Source organism: Strix uralensis, chromosome 1 (assembly GCF_047716275.1).
Source record: "Strix uralensis isolate ZFMK-TIS-50842 chromosome 1, bStrUra1, whole genome shotgun sequence".
NCBI classification, from domain to species: domain Eukaryota; kingdom Metazoa; phylum Chordata; class Aves; order Strigiformes; family Strigidae; genus Strix; species Strix uralensis.
In genome coordinates, this window is record NC_133972.1 from 24,815,002 (window position 1) to 24,833,878 (window position 18,877).

At 40.8% G+C, this 18,877-nt stretch overlaps 1 protein-coding gene across 1 annotated transcript in view; it reads left to right on the forward strand.

Moving 5' to 3' along the window:
• The window catches only part of EAF1 (ELL associated factor 1), a 23,169-nt gene extending 6,174 nt beyond the window's left edge, over positions 1-16,995 (forward strand). Inside the window, exons 3-6 of the mRNA XM_074860338.1 lie at positions 834-970; positions 3,377-3,543; positions 10,206-10,436; positions 12,483-16,995. Of these exons, the coding sequence (XP_074716439.1) occupies positions 834-970; positions 3,377-3,543; positions 10,206-10,436; positions 12,483-12,529 (582 nt within the window). The 3' untranslated portion in view covers positions 12,530-16,995. The remainder of the gene's footprint in view (positions 1-833; positions 971-3,376; positions 3,544-10,205; positions 10,437-12,482) is intronic.
• The last annotated feature ends 1,882 nt before the right edge of the window (positions 16,996-18,877 follow it).

The following is an 18,877-nucleotide window of genomic DNA, read 5'->3' on the forward strand; positions in this document are numbered from 1 at the left end:
CAGATAGACCATAGATTCTGCCTCCCTGTAACCCCAAAACCAGGCGTATGAGCCAGTGTGTGTTCATGGATGCAGTTTACCTGAGCATAATCTCAGCAGTGTCAGTTATGCACCACCACATGAAGTTTGTCTTTATTGCTTCTCAGTCTAGGCCTTTAGACTTTTGTGGTTCTATGTAGCATTGTGTGGACTGGGGGACTTTCTGGAAGGCATCAAAATACCCTATTTGCGTTTGAGAAGACTTTTTGTTATAATTGCATGGGATCTATGTGCTAATCTGACTTTGAAGAAGGCAGCTGCTGTTACATAGTTTGTGACAGTTGCTTGTAATGAAAATACTGCCTTTTTATATATATATATATATATAAAAAATACAAAGCAGTTTAAATTATTTTTCAATTGACCACATATTTCTTTAGGCAGCAGTTCTGCTACATGAATAATTAGAACTTTATTTCTTATTCAAAGCCAAGATTTCCAGAGGAGAAATGTCAAGAAGATTTCTGACACTTGTCGGGGCCAGCTATGCAAATTCAGTTATGTTACCATTTTGGGAATGAGAACTGTAAATAATGGCAACCATGGAGATGATGTTTTGTCACTGCAGAGACACTTAAAATGATGAAAGGCATAATATTACTATGAGGAGATGTCTGATCTACTGCATATAACTAGTCTTCCCTTTTCATGAATGAACATCTTCTGTAGGAACTAAACATTAACTGCTTAGCCTCTTGGTCAGAACAATACATCTATTCATTTCTCTTAGTGTTTATAAACTTCGGTGTAGGGAAATATAACCAAACAAATGTGTGCTCTTTCTTTGATACCAGGGTTCAACTCCACCAATGACTGTGTTTAAAGGAAATAAAAGGCCATATCAGAAGGACTGTGTGCTTATTGTCAATCATGACACTGGGGAATATATGCTGGAGAAACTTAATAGCAGCATTCAAGTCAAGAAAACAAGGTAAAGCTGGGGACAGGACTGTTGATAGGATTAATTCTTGCTGAAGTTTCTTTTTCAGACTGTCTTTTGAACCAGAACTCAGTTTCCTTTTATTTTGTAGTGATGTTTAATTACTAAGCCTTATGGGCTTTACATGGGCAATTATCTTGCCTAAAAATGCAAATAGGAGTGCAAATCCAAGAGTGAAGAATTTGTAAATTCTCCACTGCTGAAAGGACATAATTATAGTTTGCGGTGAAACACCTCTGATGATTTAAAGCCTTGGAAGCTGGCTGAAGGATGGGATATGTTTCAGGAATCTCTAGTTGGCTGAAAAAGACCATGGAAATATTAGGCTGTCAAAAGGATTGTTAGACTTTCTGGGTTTGTTCCCTACAGCTTCCAGTGGGACTCATGATGCTTTAATAATACAGTCTTAGGGAACAAGAAACACTCATCCCTGTATTAGATCAGTGATATATAAAGTGTAACACAAGTCCAAAGCATCCAGCTGGGGGGGGAACTGTAGAAATAATGGTTATGAGGTTTTGCCTAGAAGAATTGCTGAGGCCAGAAATCCTCTCTGAGCCAATATTCTCACTTCACTGCACAAATGCTACAAGTTTTACATTTAAGAAAACCCGCTTTATTGCAGTGTAGAACTTTCAGCTGCTAAAACTACTGAAAACATGGGTTGCAGCTCATCAGAGGTTGGCTGGAAGCTTGCCGAGAACACCTTGAGTTCAAAGTAAATGGCCTGTGACACTCCTCTGAGTCACTGATGTGAAAACTCATCCCTGTGGCATTCATCTTGTCCAGTGGATATGAGCACGTCCTAGATGAGATTTGAATTCCCAATTTAAATTCTGCTGGACTTTGTCTAGATGAAGCTTAAGTCAAAAAGGAGCAAAGAAGTGCAGGAGGGCTTGGATTCAGTGAGGTGTTTGGATCCACTGAGTTTTGCCTCTGGTGAGGTGAAAAACGTTTCAACTTTTCTCAAGCAGAGGCAGGGTAGTAAGAAATTGGGGATCCCTGTTTTGAGGAACAGTGCTTTGCAAAGTCATTCAGTTTTCTAGATCAGAAGTGTCTTTTTTTTTTTCTTTTTTTTCCATGGCTACTTTAATCTGTAATGACCTGTTGACACTCTGTGGGAGCAGTTTTTAGTGTTAACGTCCTGATGACATCCAGGGGGGAGTAATTGCACTTTTTCTACATAAAACCTTCTGTGGTTCCAAGAGCATAATTAATACTAGAAACAATCTTTTGCTTTTACCTTTCACTTGGTACAGTGAATGTATTGCCAAGTCCTCACTTCTATTGTAAATGACTGTGTAAGCTGCATTAATGTGGTATCTAATAGCTGCATTTCAGTGATGAACAAAGAGGTGGTTCTATGATTAATTTTTGAGGTTACATCTACAATTCAATAAGGCACAGAGATACCTGAGTTAGTGCTAAATGTACGAGCTCAGATACCAGAAGCAGTTTAGGTGAAGTCCAGGAAGTTCCTCATGGGCTAGTTTAACTTGTTTCTCAGTGGGATTAGCTCACAGGCACAAAGTGTCACACTGCTGAGCTGGGACCGTCCTAGAACCAAAACTGAGCTCTAATACCCACGTAAGCTGCGTCTGTGCTGCACGACATAAAGCCATACCCCCAAAGGCTTTGGTGGTATGTGATAAATACACCACACACTTTAACCTCATCATGGTGTACCGCAGAGGGGGGTTTTTTTCTGCCAAATTTTTTTCTGCCAAATTATTGACTGTCCTACAATCTCAGTCACATCACTGATTCAGTAAAAGGAAGAAATACCTGATTTGAATTTGAACAGCTAGGCATAGTGTTATTCTGGAGACTATTGCCCACTAAGGAAACAGCTTAAACTGTTTTTAAGGGATAATAGCAAATGAATGAAAAACAGGAACTAAATGCTTGTATGCTGTATTTAGCAGTAAGAATGATTGCTCTAGTCAGGTTGACCTCTAAGAGTTCGGTTTGAGATGATTTATTTCCAAGTGAGAAAATTGTTTCTTTTGCTGTGATTGTTTTAAGTAGGATTTTGTTAGGAGTGGATTTGTTTTATCATGCAGTTACTTTAAATTACTGTGATTGCTTATTCTTTTTTAAAAATACAAATACTAATTGCTAAATTTAAGCCTTCATTGTTCTTCAAGTAGAGAATTTGGCACCACTGAAGCACATCTGGATTTGAAAATACATTTTGTAAGAGTGTTGCAGTGTAGCTGTATATGTTTATTTGTATTGAAAGCAAGTGTTGCATACAGAAAGCTGTAATTCACCATTTATAAAACAAAGTAGAGATCTGTACAAAAGGAAGTCACAGATGATTCATTAGTACAAGGATACTGAAAAAGCTGGACATAGTTGCTCAGTACTGCTGAATGTCTCTGGTTGTTTTTTCAGAGCAGAGGGCAGCAGTAAGATCCAAGCCCGAATAGAACAACAGTCTGCCCGAGCATCTCAGCCTCCTTCACAGTTCAGAGCCCCAACCAAGCCAGCAGCTGGACCTAAAACTTCTCCTTTGAAAGATAATCCTTCTCCTGAGCCTCAGCTGGATGACATTAAAAGAGGTAAAGAAGGGTTTGTAGTTTCTGGAGGTTTCGTTGGTTTTGTCTTTCTTCTTTCTAATAAAAACTATGACTGTGCAATTTATAAAAACGTTAGAGTGTTCAGGGATTAAAAGATGGTACTTGACAGCTGGTTTGTCATCTTTATATCTCGTTTTAAGGCATCTTAGTGAATTATTTATTCTCTTCTGCCAGCATAGATATTTATACTGCAGTCTTCTCTGGCATGAGAGAACTTCCTCTTTCTGGATTATTTTTACTCTTCCAAACTATTTTTCTGTTCTGAAAAGAAGACGAAATAAGCATGAATTCAGAAACCTGTAGCTGAGTGCTAGACAAGCTGAATGGGTGTCTTAGGCAACAACAACAACAACAAAAGCTAATGGTCCAAGATCTAGTTATGCAATCAGATAACTTGGACAAAAGTTATTCCTGCACAGAGTAAGGTTGGAGCCATTTGTCAGTAGGATGGAAGGGCTGGGTGGCTGTGTTCCCATCACAAGACCTGAAGCTTGTGCCGTGCTAAGTAGTGCTAGTAGGGGAGGGATGAGGGAGTGAACAACCCTGCAGCTTCCCCTTTACCTCAACCACTCCTCTGTAGCTTTGATCACATCTGCCATATGGTTGCTATACTTTTGTTAAAGTACCTTGAAGGGATGACTGGCTCAGCTTAGTCTCCTGCTCCAGCAATGCTTTGTCTCATTGTTCTGCTGTGGACGGGGCACACTTTCTTTGTCCATGTCCTTCCTTTCACACTGGTGTGATAACCTGGTTTTGCTGTGGATACCACAGTCAGAATGAGGAAGAGTTTAAACTTAGATTTTTATTTGCTTGTCTTATGTTTCTTGTCTGGCACCAGATGCAATTATTTTAAGATTGCTCTTTCTGTCTAGTGGGTTTTTTTCTGAGTCTCTTTTTCTTTCTCTTTTTTCCTCTGTCCCATGTAGCTATTTTTGCCTGTAGACTTAGCCTATATTAATTGCCCAGACTATGTTAATTACTTAGCAGGGTATTTTTTCAGTTCATGGTAATCACTAGGTGACATTTTTACTGCTAAGCTATCTGTGTGTTTGCATAGGTGCTGACTGGTCTCACTCTTTTGCAGCAGTAGTATTTTCAATACCTGGATGCTGGTCAACAGACGGAATCAACATCTGAGAGTCTGTTAGCTACAGTTCCCTTAGCTGCATTGCCATTTTTATTTTCTGTAAGGAGAAAGATAACAGGTGATATGTCAATTTAAAAATTGAATTAGTTGTGCATTTTAAATGTCTTGTAGTGTGTAATAAGTTACTTAACCATTGGGGCACTCTTGTATACATACAGCGATCTGTAAAGGTCATGTTATAATAAAATAATTATGTTTGTCTGGGGTGACATCTGTTCTACAAAGACTGTTTTCTAGTGGTCTAAAATATAAGTCACATTGATTAGAAATGTCTTAGGAATTTTTTGCCACCTGATCATCTTTTACTGGAAAAGTACCCCCAAATAAATAACCTTTAGAGTTTTGTTTCCAAAATCAAGCAAAAGAACACCTGACTTTTACCAAAAATAGGACTTTAAGTTGGTGTTTTATAGGGAAACTTGTTCAAAGCCCAAAAAGAGAGCAAATCCCTGAGCAAGTTCATTTTTGCTTATAGTATATGCTCTCTATAACTTTTTTTCCAGCATTTATTATCTAGAGCATCAGCATTACTAAACCATTTATATCATAAGAACCTACTTGGGAAGGGTAGAACTAAAACAGCACCATTCTACAATGAAAATATAAAACGTAACTCTAAAAGCTGTGAGATAGTCTTCAGTCCTGTTATCTTCCCTTAATGTGTCTTTTTATGAGCAAAGGCTTGTAAGTTCTGAAGAGACTGTGTTCTTTCCATTGAAGCAGTAGATTTCCTTTTGGGTGAAGTACCTCCTTTGTATGAAAGAAAGATAAAGCTGAAATTCTGTGTTTTTTCTTTAATGGATGCAGCACAGACCTTACAATCCCCAAAAGAGGTGGTTGAAAGGATCTCTGGTGCTATGACACTCTCTTGCTCCTAGTGTGCCCTACTTAAGGGTGTGCTAAGACACGCAGTCTTCGTGATGTTTAGCAATAGCTTTCAGGTAACCTCAGCACAGGTTTCTGCTTTCCCCGCCCCCCCCCCCCCACCACCACCCGGTACCCTCAGCTGTGCATTCCCATAGCTCCCCTTACAGACAAGCTGAGAAACAAACTTTCAGGTAGGTCAGTTCTCAGTCCCATTACACAACTGTCCAAACAGCGGTGGTGCCTGAGGACAGAGTCAGAGCCTGTGGGATTTGAGCCAGTCCTTTCCTTCATGCAGAGAGGCCTTTGGGAGCCGGTGTCTAGGGCCCTGCAGCAGAGGAGTCTTTTTCCCTGCAAGCTTTTATATTGTCCTCCTGCATGAAGGGAGCAAAAGAGAGGATAAGAGCTTGTTCTTTTGAATTCTTGGCTACATCTGATAACATTTCATTAAGCAGTGAACATTTGCAAACATCTACCGCAATCCAGCCATTTATGTGCCTGAAATTATCAGCATTTATCAGATGTATTTGACCACAACAGAAATGTTTTCAATAACATTGACATAATTACAGCATGATGTACTTGGGGAAAAAAACCCACAGAAACATATTTCTGGTTTGGAGACTGTAAATTCAGTGCTTAAAAATCTGAGCAGATCTTGTTTACCTAAAATGCAGCTGTAGCATGTAAGGATTATGCCATAGCACTGTGTTTGTCTCTCAAGAACACCTCAATCAAATTTTTTGCACTTCAGTGTAAAATACTGCCTCTTCTTGCTGCCGTCTCTGCATGCTCAAAGTGCCAGTATCAAGTTTATTTCGCTCCACCTTGCATACCATTATTAACAGTAAGCGTTCTGCTATAGGCATGCAACCTTATCCTCCCTAAAGCTGAATGACTTTATTTCCAAAAGTTCTTGGTATTCTTGCAACCCAAGGTTAGGGCATTAGTTAAAATTCTGCATAGCTTATTGGAATTGAGAGAAGCAGTAAGAACCCTTAGACGTGATTATGGAAAGAAATTAGGGCATTTGATACTGAATATATACAGAAGACAGCCCTGTTGAGAAGGGCTGTTCTGTTTGTATAATGATTTCTGACCTTGGGTTTGTTTTTTTTTTTTTACTCTAAAAACTGCTAGTGTAAAACAGTAAGCCATTTTGTTTTCTTGAAAGAAAGCCTACAGTTGTAACATGATATGTGCACAAGTTAAGGTTCCCCTAGCAATGTCAGCCTTTTCAGATGATGTAGACTCAGTTAAGGCAAGTGTTCAAAACTGTACTATATGGAAAGCTTTTTTAAAAGTAACTGCTGCACATCTTAACACTTGTCATCTTTTAAACCTTAAAGGTGCATCAACATGAAGCATTTGATCTTACCATGCAAAAAGATCTAGGAAATGCCTGACTCTTTCATTGTTCAGCTTAGTGTATACATACACGTATACACACAACTATGTTAATTGGAGGCACCACAAGGAAATGTTTAGCCAAGGCTTCAGTACCTAGGACTGCACTAAGCGTAACAGGCAAATAGGAAAATGCAAAATTGGACAATTTTAAAGCAGATGTGTTTTTCCTACAAGGCTTTGGTGTCATCGTTGGCTTAGCCACCATCTTTGACAGTGTGACACAAGAGGGTTTTGAACAGGCTTCCTTAGTGGTCCTCCTGGAGTTCTGCCTGGCAGACTTGTAGCGATGCAGCAGCCACCATAACATTAGTGAAAACTCTTACTTTTTTCTCATCTGCACAGATGAGATGTTTAGAATTTTGGGCTCAAGGAATTAAGAGATGAGAGAGACCTGCGGGTAAGCTGACAGTCTGAGGCAAAAGTTGACTAGAAGATGGCTCAGGCCATGTTTCCACCCGTGACCATTGTCACTGGTAACACCCTTAACTTCCCAGTCCTTGAAGCTTGTGATATTGGCTCTGTTTTGCTTTTTTTGCCTGTATTCAGCGTAGTGGGCCTTAGCACTTCTTCCAAGGCATTATGTCTTCCCCTCCTGATAACCAAACCTCTTCTATGGGCTCTTAGTTTTCTGCTTTCTCAGCAGAAAACCCTCACTTTTCAATCAGACACTAATCTCTAATTCTGTTTAAAATTAGCCAGGCTAATCTTCCTTTCCCCTTCACCAGACTGCATCACTTCCTTCAGTTATCTCCTCACCTACTGTATCAAGATCAAACTTCTTGTTTAGGTTTTTTTTCTCTAGTTCTCTGGAGTGCATTTCTTGTTGTGTCTTTTCCCTTTCACCGCCAATGCCTCTTAAATTACTTCACCTTCTTTACACTATTTTATATGCTGCTTTCTGGGCTGCTATGTTCTCAGCCCGTGTGCCAACACTCCTCCATCTCAGCCATAGACTCTCTAGCTCTGTAAGTGTACGTGTGTAATTCTCAGACACTTGTCCTTTATTAGCCTTGTTTATTGAATCTTTTGGCAATATGAACTGTGGTCTGTAGGTGATTGTACTTGCTACAATCCAGGATATTCTAACAATGTATTATCATCACTATAACTTACAACTAACAACTCCATCACTAGAAGTATGTGGAAATTTTACATTATTAAACTAGGGAGAAAAAACTTTAAATCTGAGCATTTTAAAGGGAAAGAACCTTTATTCCTGTTTACCTTTCCTTTAGCTTTCCCCTGTGAATACCTTAGCCTTGAACACAGGGAACATTTACAATTTGAAGTCCTCAATATGGGTGGACGGAGAACAGTGACTTACAAGTGTTCATTTGTCTGTGTATCAGACTCCAGGTGTGAAATGGATTTTTAAAGCCTGCATGACTGTGTTGGAAGGGAATAAGGGAGAAAGACATTACAGTGCAAAATAACATCTTCTGTTGGCCTAATCATATATTCTTTCTCCCTCTTCCAATGCTCTCTCACACTATGTCTTCAAGATGAATGAGTAAGCTTTACCTGGCATACTAATAAAGTACAGAGAGCACGGGTGGTCTAGTCAGTGATCTAGATTTAGGAAGTAAGTTGAGTGAAGAGCCCCACTCTTTTAAATACGCCACTTGTTTAAATACGCAGCTGGAGTTAGTCATAGGGTTGTTCCCTTTCAATACACCTTCCTTGCCTCTGATTCAATATAACTATAGCAGTTGAAATTGAGCTCTTAACTTTGAAATTGAAAAACAGCAATTTTAAAACCGGCAAAAGAAAACTTAATTTCTCAAAACAATACATGCTCATCTAGAGGAGCTCTCTCCAGCAAATAATGTGGTAGTGTTAAGTAGCCCAAGGAAAATGGGTCTTATTAAAAAAGGGAAGAGTTCCAGTTGCTCAGACTTACTCCTGCAGGGCCTGAAGATAAGAAGCATTAAAATTGTGCCATTTTTACATAAAGTAAAGACTCATTTTAGATGATCTGCCTGTGCTATACACAAGAAGGATGTCCCCAGCTGAGGAGCTGGGATTCATCTCACTCTGACACACATCTGACCTCAGGTGAATGACTTCTGGCATCAGCTCTCCATTTGTCAGGTAGAGATGACAATACCTCATCTCTCCCTTCTTTCATTCTTGTCCTTTTAGCCTGTGACTTCTCCAGGGCGAGCACTGAGTTCTAACCCTGTGGGTATAGAACTGCTAACACAATAAAAGCCTAAATTTTGAGGGTTTTACATCCTATACTTAACATATATGTGAATATTGTTCTCTTGTGGAAACCTGCCTAGGTGAACTGAGTCATTAGATACTCAACTTTGTGGGTGGATACAAAAGAATTGTCCTCTAATAGTGTTTAGGCCACTTATAATTATGACAAATGATTTGGGGTGACTTACCTTAATAACTGTTTAGGACCAGTCATTCAGCCAACACTAGCTGTTGCTGATGTGACTGTTGTGGTGCTGTCATGGTATTCCAGTGTTTCTTTGCACTGGAAACCCTCGAGTTGGGTGTGTCTGACTTGAGTAACTTCCCAGTTTCAGAGTAGTCCCTGTATTTTCCTGGCTACTTGTAAGCTCTATAGCAGGTTAAGGTATTATTACCACTCCCCAGCATGTGGATATTCTCATCTGCCCCACTGCAAAGTTATCTGATGTCACCCATCTGCTTCTGAAGTTTGTTCAAAATTAGTTGTGTGGCTTTGCACTGGAGCAGTTTCATACACTATCTGAAGTCAAGGCAGTTTCTGTTGTGATCATGTGCCTGTGCCCCCCCCCCCCCCCTTTTGTGTTTTCCAGAAGCCTAAATGTCACTGACACCTACCAATTTAGATTCCTCCACGTTAAGATGCTTTTTAAAAATGGGCCTGTAAAACTCAATCAGGAAAACTCAATCAGGAAATGTACTTACTTTGTTTGTAAAGCATATAACCTGTCGAAAATAATGAAGCGGGAAGTGTTTTCAGGAGTGTAAAGTATATAAATAATAATGGTGGAAGTGAAGGTTTTATGATACTAACCTATGCTGTTGCTTCTTTAAATTTAGCTACAACAACTAAGTAAAAAAGTTTTCAGAATTTTTTTGTTTTCCTTCCTGTCTCTTTCATGTGAGATATTTTTATGTGATAAATTATATTTGAGAAAACTATTGCATTTTCACATTCTTTTCCAAAATTCCATGGGCCCCTGTTTATGGTTTCAACCAGATGAATGTCCTTTTATTTCAGAGCTGAGAGCAGAGGTTGAAATTATTGAGCAGATGAGCAGCAGCAGTGGAAGCAGCTCATCGGATTCAGAAAACTCATCTGGGAGTGAAGATGAAAGCTCCAGCAGTGAGGGGGAAGAGCCAGCACATGTTTCCCCTTCCCAGCCACCGCACCAGCAGTATAACAACAGGAATGCTGTTGCTAATGGCACTAGCAGGCCACAAGGAAGCAATCAGCTCATGAACACGCTCCGTAAGTAAAGGCTTGTGTCTTATCGCTGTGGGAAGCTGCTTGAGACCACTCATTTTCTTAGCATGTTAGGCTAACTCCATGAAGTGCAGTTTGCCATCCCAGGGAGCTGGGCTGGCTGAAATATGTGGGCAGGTTTTTTGAACAGAGGGCCGAGACCTGTCTGAAGGGGTGGAGATTGCTTCAGGTTGGTCTAGAGCCTGTGGGCATGAGCACAATGCCCCCCATTGACTGTGCTGAGCCTGGATTCAGGCCTCCGCATGGAGCGAGTGGGTAGAAGAGCATCAGTGTGGGAGGATCTGGTGCACCAGAGGATGGGAATTATTTTATTGTGAAAACACAGATTAGACATAAGCAGTGGGGATGTGTCAGTTAAAGGCCTGTAAAGCATTGTGAATAGCACAAGGCTGTCCTGTGCTCATAAATGCACAGTCTCTGGGGTCTTCGTTATTAGCTGTATTGCATTGTCAGAGTATTTACTTTATACTGTGTTGGTCACAGCTGCATTTTCACAAATACCACATTTTGAAGGGAAATTTGAAGTGTCATGTATTTGGTTAAAATATTACAACTATGGTGTTTGCATGCATTGAATCAATACAAATTCAATCCACCCTTTAAAAAGTGTAAAAAAAATGTTTTTAAAGCATAGTTTTGTCCCGTGAGACTTTCTCTGGGGAGATGATGTACATCTGTGTTGCTCTTTCCTTATGCTAGATCCGGTGTATTCTAACTCAATGGAGTTTAAATAGTGCATTTACAAGAAACTAGAACTTAGTTATCATAAATTGTTCTTAATTCCTCCTGAGGCATGTTTGCGTACATCTCTTGGCACCCACACACTGGGAACTGGTGGAGTTTAAATACAGATAAATGTAGGGTTTCCAGCTTCAGGAAGACAAGTATATTACACAGACAACACTGAAAAGGCCTGCTGTGGAAAACTGGAGAGGGCCCTCAGTCTTCCTGTCAGTAATGAATGTCTAAGTGAAATGCAAAGTTAACAAAGTCAGTAGGACTCTTTCCATTTCCCTGTTTCTGGTTGTGAGCTGCCTCTTCCCTGCTTCTCCTGGGCCATGATAACAATACTGCAGAGGTCATGGAATGTCCAGAAGCCTCTGACTCCAGGAGAATTTGGGAACTCATAGGGTAGCTCCTTTTTTCAGGCAGTGATTTCTGCCTTTGGATTTACAATCCTTTTGCCAAGGATTAATAAATATGTCCTTGAGCATTCAAGTCACTGGTGACCATCTACATGGGGAGAGTCACCCCTAATGCAAATTCTTGTTTCATAGAAGGGGAGAGGACATGAAGAAATCAGGGTATAGCCATTGCGTAGCTGCTCGGCAGGTCTTTGGGACAGGGCTCTGGGAGAACACTGGAAGAGCTAGGTTCAGTTATCAGAACACAGGCGTGATTCTTTTGCCCCCTTTTATCCCCTCCACCTCACCAAATCACAAGTGCTCTGCAAAACAGGGTCTGAGACTGTGGGTTTGATCCATATCCTGGCCTTCTTTTGTCTGCTCTCTCTTTGCACTTTTTGGGGGGGGCCTTCACCATCACAGCATTTGTCAGCTTAGTTCAGCCGATAGCCTTAAGTTGTGATGGCTTTAACATTTCTTTTGGTTTATTGACATGTGGAGGCCTTGCCTTGCCTACCCAAATGGCCCTAAAACAAAAAAAAATCAATTTTAAAAGGGCCGACAAAGCCAGGGGATTTGCCAGTGCCTTGTCCCAGAGCCATACAGGGGAGCTTGGCTGTGTGGAGCAGCTGCTAGCATGGAGAGTGCTGTTCTCCCACCAGGGAGCAGCTTTGGTGGCTGTGGAGCCGTGGACACTCGGTTTGGTTTGGCCTGGAGCCGACCGTAGTGTTCTTGGGCATGGAGAGCAGTTCCATTAAATGACAGATGATGTTTGCATTCATTTCTTGTGATATTCTTATTTAAATCTTCCAGCATAAATGTGACTGTTCTTTGGTTTGATTGCCATGAAATGTGAATTAACACCTACTCGCTTGTTGTGTTTTGTTGTTTTTTTTGTTTTCCATAGGAAATGACTTGCAGTTGAGTGAGTCTGGGAGCGACAGTGATGACTAGAGGCTGAGCTTTTGCTGTTTCTGTTACATGTACATGAAGAACTAATTTACCTTGGAAGTGATCCTATTGCTTATGAAGAGGAGCTGGCACAGAGATAGTTCCACTTGCAGAATTTCAGTAGAAGAAATGCATAGGCCTACAAAATAGCAGATGTTGAGGGCTCTTTTACTATGTGAATTAAGTGTATATTTTGTGTATATTCTTATTCTTCCAAAACTTTAAATAGATATGTACAGTGGTAAGCCAATACCTGTCCGTCATCTGTAAGTTTAATGTGTAACTATATGATGTCATCTAAAAATGTCTTGTTTGTAGAAGATATTCAGCCCATCATGACTTTAGGGGTGGACTTTTGTATATAGGGTGAGCATGAGCCAACAATGAGTTTAAAAAACCGTGCAGGAGCTAGTGTGTGCACTGAAGTGGGACTGTTGTAAACTAAGTTTCAATAAGTTGATTTCTTTGATTTGGGACTTTTCTAATGTCTTTTTATTGCTATTTATGGTTGATTTAATGGACTTACTTTTAAACAGTTGGAACATAGAAATCATAAAACCATGTTCATCACAAACCTTGCTGCACCAGTGCCTTATAAGCAGGTTTTTTAAATAGTGCTTCCATTCCTACCACCTTTCCTATAGGGAGCAATACTGAAACCTCCTCAGATTACTTTTGCAAACAAGAGCTGTATTTCACATACAGCCAGCTGTACTCTAAGAGCAGTTACTCTAGCAAGATAAAGGATATACATCAGTCACCTGAACACATCCAAATTAGAACCAGATCAGCATTTTCTCTTGCAACTGAAGTGTCTCATTTAACTCAGACATTCAGACCTGGTCTTCAGAAATACTTAGGAGCCCAATTACCAATGAAATTGCAGTGTCACAAACACAAGATATTGGACTTACTGAAATTGTAAGACCAGAGCCCTCTTTGCAGTTTCCTAGAGAATGCAGAAAGAAGAGATAACTAAACATTTAACTGTGAAACAGCAGAAGTCTCTCTCCTACTACAGTTGTCCAGGTAGACTTTAGTCCATATTATTTGTTGGATAGGATCTCTGTGCTTGGCAGGAGTACACAGAACGTGAAATATTTGCCTGGGATGAAATTCACCCCTGTTTAAGGGGGTTTAAAGGGTGCTTAGTTGGATTATCATTAACTTCTTTTGCTTGCGTGGAAAATGAGTGCCACAGGCAGCCTCTTATAGCTTGAGCAGCGGGCTGACTTTTTAAAACCAAAACTTAACTGTCATAGGACAAGTGGCACCATAGTGGTGGTGTAATCCAGGGGAATGGGAAGCTGAATAGGATGCCTCTCCATTCTTAAGTGTCTGCTTTGCACTGCTTTTGCCTGTCTGTTAGTTTGTGGTTTAACTCCTATTTGTTTACTGAGCTCTTTCCTTTATTTTTTAAGGTGTTGAAGAGCAAGGGAACATTTGAAGGGAGATTTATTAAATGGTTTATTTTTCGCATTAGATACATATTCAGGCATATTTTTGCATTGTTGTACATACATTTAAAAATACTTGGTTTTTTAAAAGTGTTTTGTGATGTGGGTACATATTTTAACAGACAATTTTGAAATATACTTGATGTAAAGCCACAATTGCTCTCCTTTTTTTTTTTTTCTTTTTTTTCCCCCTGTTCTTCCTCCAACAGTAAAAGTGCTCTGTTTTATCCAGCTTGTACCAATTTGGGGTTTTACACTTCAGTGCAGGAGATCTGAATGGTAGTTGGCAGCCTAATTAATGCTAATACTGCTCCTGACTTTTCCCCAGCTGAAGATCTGAATAAGCAGGGAGACATTTCTCCATGCCATTTCCCCATTACTGGCGCTTATTCCTGAGTTCTGTTGACATTATTTGCCCTTAAATGAAAAAGCAGCAGTGCAGCATTTTCATTGCTTAACATTCACTGGCTACTCATGCATTCTAAAAATCCAAGACATGTCATAGGAAATTTACTATCTATGTGTAAATAAAATATATGAAACTGAAGAGGATAAGACAACACCAGGCTACGTTGATTTGAATCGCCAGTTTAATTATCGTTCAGATCAGCAAGTGGGAAAGCTTCATTCAGATAATCAATTTCTGCCTTGTTTTGTATTTGTCCTCCAGGTCACGTTGCCCTGCTATCCCTCCCTAAAAGATTTCTTCCCCTCCCTGTTTGTTGGTAACCAAAGCAACAAATTTTCACACAACCACACACGTTTAAACTACGTTTGGCCATCCTTTGTATCCCCGGAGATGCATCATATCAAGGGTGGCCAGGCTGTTGGTCGTGAGCTGCGTAGCTGCACATCCCACACCCAGACTACAGCACCTGGCTGCCCACGGGGCTGGTGAGTAACAGGGTGGCCCGCAGCCTGCCCGTGGGCATAAGGAGGCCAGTCCCTACACGTGTCTGACCAGCCTGTCCCCTCTCCCTGCCACTGTGTCCTGAGCAGCTCCCGGCAGCTCCTGCCTGAGAAGCTCTCTGGGATCTCCACCCTTCCCACAGCAATGGGATGTGTTTTGTGAGGGCGAACCATGTGGAGACTTCAGTAGGCAACTTAAAAGATCAGAAAGGGTGGCTGCCACTTTTTTTTCCTTTTTCTAAATACACACGAGTGTGTTTTAAAGCCATTACCAGCCTGACATTTTGATTTGGGCTCTTAAAATTTTATGTTTCATACATTAAGAAATAGTAAACACTGTCTATCTGCTCCTATTAGATGGTTGTTTACTTGTTCATGATTTGCGGCAAGTTTTATTCAGATGGAAATTGAAATTCAAATTCCTTGCAGAAAAGCAGTCATTTAGAATTCTTTTAATTAGTTGGCAATGTCTTTAACGTGTTCATCTCTGGGCCTCCCAACATAAGAAGGACATGGACCTGTTGGAGCGAGTCCAGAGGAGGACACGAAGACGATCAGGGGCTGGAGCCCCTCTCCTATGAGGACAGGCTGAGAGAGTTGGGGTTGTTCAGCCTGGAGAAGAGAAGGCTCCAGGGAGACCTTATAGAGGCCTTCCAGTACTTAAAGGGGCCCTACAGGAAAGATGGGGAGGGGCTCTTTATCAGGGGGTGTAGTGATAGGACGAGGGATAAAGGTTTCAAAATGAAAGAGGGTAGATTTAGGTGACATATAAGGAAGAAATTCTTCCCTGTGAGGGTCATGAGACACTGGAACAGGTTTCCCAGAGAAGCTGTGGCTGCCCCCTCCCTGGCAGTGTTCAAGGCCAGGTTGGATGGGGCTTTGAGCAACCTGGTCTAGTGGAAGGTGTCCCTGCCCATGGCAGGGGGGTTGGAACTAGATGGTTGTTAAGGTCCCTTCCAACCCAAACCATTCTGTGATTCTATGCCGGAGAAATAAGTTGACTAAAGTATGCTTTGATTAAACCTATTAATGAAACACAGTATTCCTGACTATTCCTGGAAGGTTCTAATCCTGCAGGATTTTAGCACAAACAGATTTTACCACCTTATGCTAATTTTTCTGCTAACTTTTCCACATAAACTAGGAAAATCTTTTGTATGCCAATTAGTTTAAATGTGAATTAACAGTGCATATGGAATGCAATTATCTGAATGAATTGAAGCTGAGTAAATTTTCTTTGCATTCGTGGGAGAGCTGCCTGCTGGCTATGGCGAGGTTAGCAGTTCAACACAGCTCTGGTTTCTGATGGTTTCTTCTGCTCACTGACTTCATCCATTTCAGTGGTTTGACTTTCCTTGAAACTTCACCAGCAAGCATGGCCTGCTTGTGACTTTTCCCATAACTAGAACTGCTTTAGGAGTAATAATCAATAATGATTTAAACTGATTCAATTAGATTGTCACAATTTCAAATATTGTTACGATTTTTTTTTTAATAAAAGGGCTTGGTTTCCAAAGGGGCAAATTCACTCACCTGCTTGTCCATGTTGGCCACCTTAAAATACGATTGCAGCAATGCCCAAGCTGTGTTTCAGATTTTAGTCATGTGCAGAAAAGCTTCCACCCACCTCTGCCCTTGTTCCAGCCTGGAGGGCTTACCAGCCCTAGGAGCAGGCACAGCTTGACTCACCCCAGCTAAACCACAGGCATGGTCACCTCCAGGCGAAAGGTGTCCCAGTCCCCTGCTGAGAGTCACACCACCCGTTTGTAAGAGCATGCCGCACTACCCTTTCTTGTTCCAGCAAAGCATCCCCCTCCTGTCATAAGTCTTGGCTGAACTGATTTTGTTGAGAAGGCAGACTGATAGGAAAATGTTTGTTTTCTTCAGCGTTGCTCGGAATAGCTCAAAGCTTAACTGTGGGTAGTACATCTGTTTTGAAGATACTGTGCCTAAGTAGATTTGCACAGTTTGCTTTATTATAGACTAGCTATGTGCCTGTTTACAGCTATGTATAGAAACAGTTTGCTGTGCAAAGCTTTATAGTCTCCTTTTCCTCCTTCAAAGTCCGTTTATTTGAATAAAAAAGAATGAAGTTCAACAATCCATGAATGTCTTTTTTTTTCTTGTCTCTTTTTTTTTTTTTATAATTTAGAAACTAAGAGAAATGTAGCCTGGAATTACTTGTAATGGAGAACACTTATTTTCAGTAATTGCCTGTGCTTCATTGTTCAGTGTGCTATGCATTTCCTGCTAGCCACTGAGTCAAAGAGAACCTATGGAAAATACAGCTGCCCAGCGATGGGCGTCTTGATGGGATGAAGGCTTCTGCTGGTAACTCTGAGGGTCTCAGGTTCAGCTCCTAATGATGAATAACTACATCTTGAATCTACCTGGTAATTTACAGGGTTTTTATACACACTCAAATACATGTAATACCAAAGGAAAAAGAGCATTGCTGATGCTTGTCTTAAAAACAAAAGCTGCGATGTTGGGCAATCGCTGGGACAGACATGTGAACTTCAAGTAGTTGATTGCTATGTATATTGCACACCCAAACCCTGTTCTCAGAAGATAAGCTGATTAACAAACTAATAGTTAAGTTAGTTAGCTGATAACTACCTCTGGTTTATGTGAGAAGGGTGTGTATATAAATTGAAAAGTATCTCTTCAGCTATTTCTTCCCACTGCTTACACTCCCTTTCTTTTGTAATTCCATTTTTCTAGCACATGTATGCTTTCTGCTGCCAAAGTCCTGCAGGAATTTACAGGAAAGGGGGTGGTTGTTGAAATGTTATAAGTGCATTAGCTGGGTGACTTGCTCTAAATTTATTGTAAATGACAAAGACCTTGTGAATGGACCCATCTTCTTCCCCCTCCTTGGCTCTGCCTTTATTGGGACTGAACAGTATTCCTTTGGACAACAGAGGAAGAAAGGGCAAAAGATGTGAGAGGGTGAAACACCTCAAGCTGCTACTGCCTACACTGAGGATGCTCTCTGGCAGAGCCACGGCCTGAGCAACCCTGACCTGTTCTTGCAGCATCGCTGTAAATAAAACACAAAATTCATTGCTACCATTGTCCTGTGGCTGGGAGGAGAGAAGTGGGATTTGGAGGAAAAGTAGGTTACAAATACCTTGCTAAAGGTATTTGCGTGAGAGTTTTGGTGAGATGTTTGGCCCTGCTAAGGTTCACTTGGTTCTGCCAGTGAGTTTTCGTGTGCTGTGCGTAGTGGGGGTACCATGTCTCCCTTTTTAGGCAGATGCTGGAGCAAAGCTGATGTTTTTTTACTATGTGCTATTGGATTTAGTTGAACTATATATTTTAAAAATGGCACTGACAAGCTAAATGAGACAACTGATGGGATATCTCAGAAGAAATCATATGAATTTGACTTGAAATCCCAGAGAGTCTGTAGGTTCTGGTACATCTGCCAGTGATTTTAATTCTTCTGAACTTTTGTAAAAACAGGGCTTTCTGAGGGCTTTCTGAAGGGCAGAGTGTAAAAATGCACAAATTATCATGTTGACAATTTTGCATGAAAATTTTGACCTGTGTTTCTTCCCAGACCAGCTAGCTTTGTTGTAGGACCCTGCATGAAAACCTTTGAGGCACGCTTGTACAGGACCTGCTCTGAAGGAAAATGTTCCGTGCATGTTTCAAGTAAGATATAATTGTTCACGTCTCTGCAATCCCAGCCAGCCCGTAAATTCTGCCATCACCCCTTTGTAACTTGGGAGTTGGCTTTTTCCTCCGTAGCTCTGATACCTTCGTAACATTTTCCTACTGCCAGACATTATAATCACTAACAAAAATAAACAAGCATCTGCTCAGGAAAACAGCTATCAAATACTTCAGTGAGCTGCAGGGGTTTTACTCCAATGCTTCAAGTCTCAGGATTGTGATAGTCTGCTAGGAATAGAGCCTGCGATATGAGACCTGGACACTCATCACATGTAACAAAGGTGGCCAAAACTTAGTAAGCATA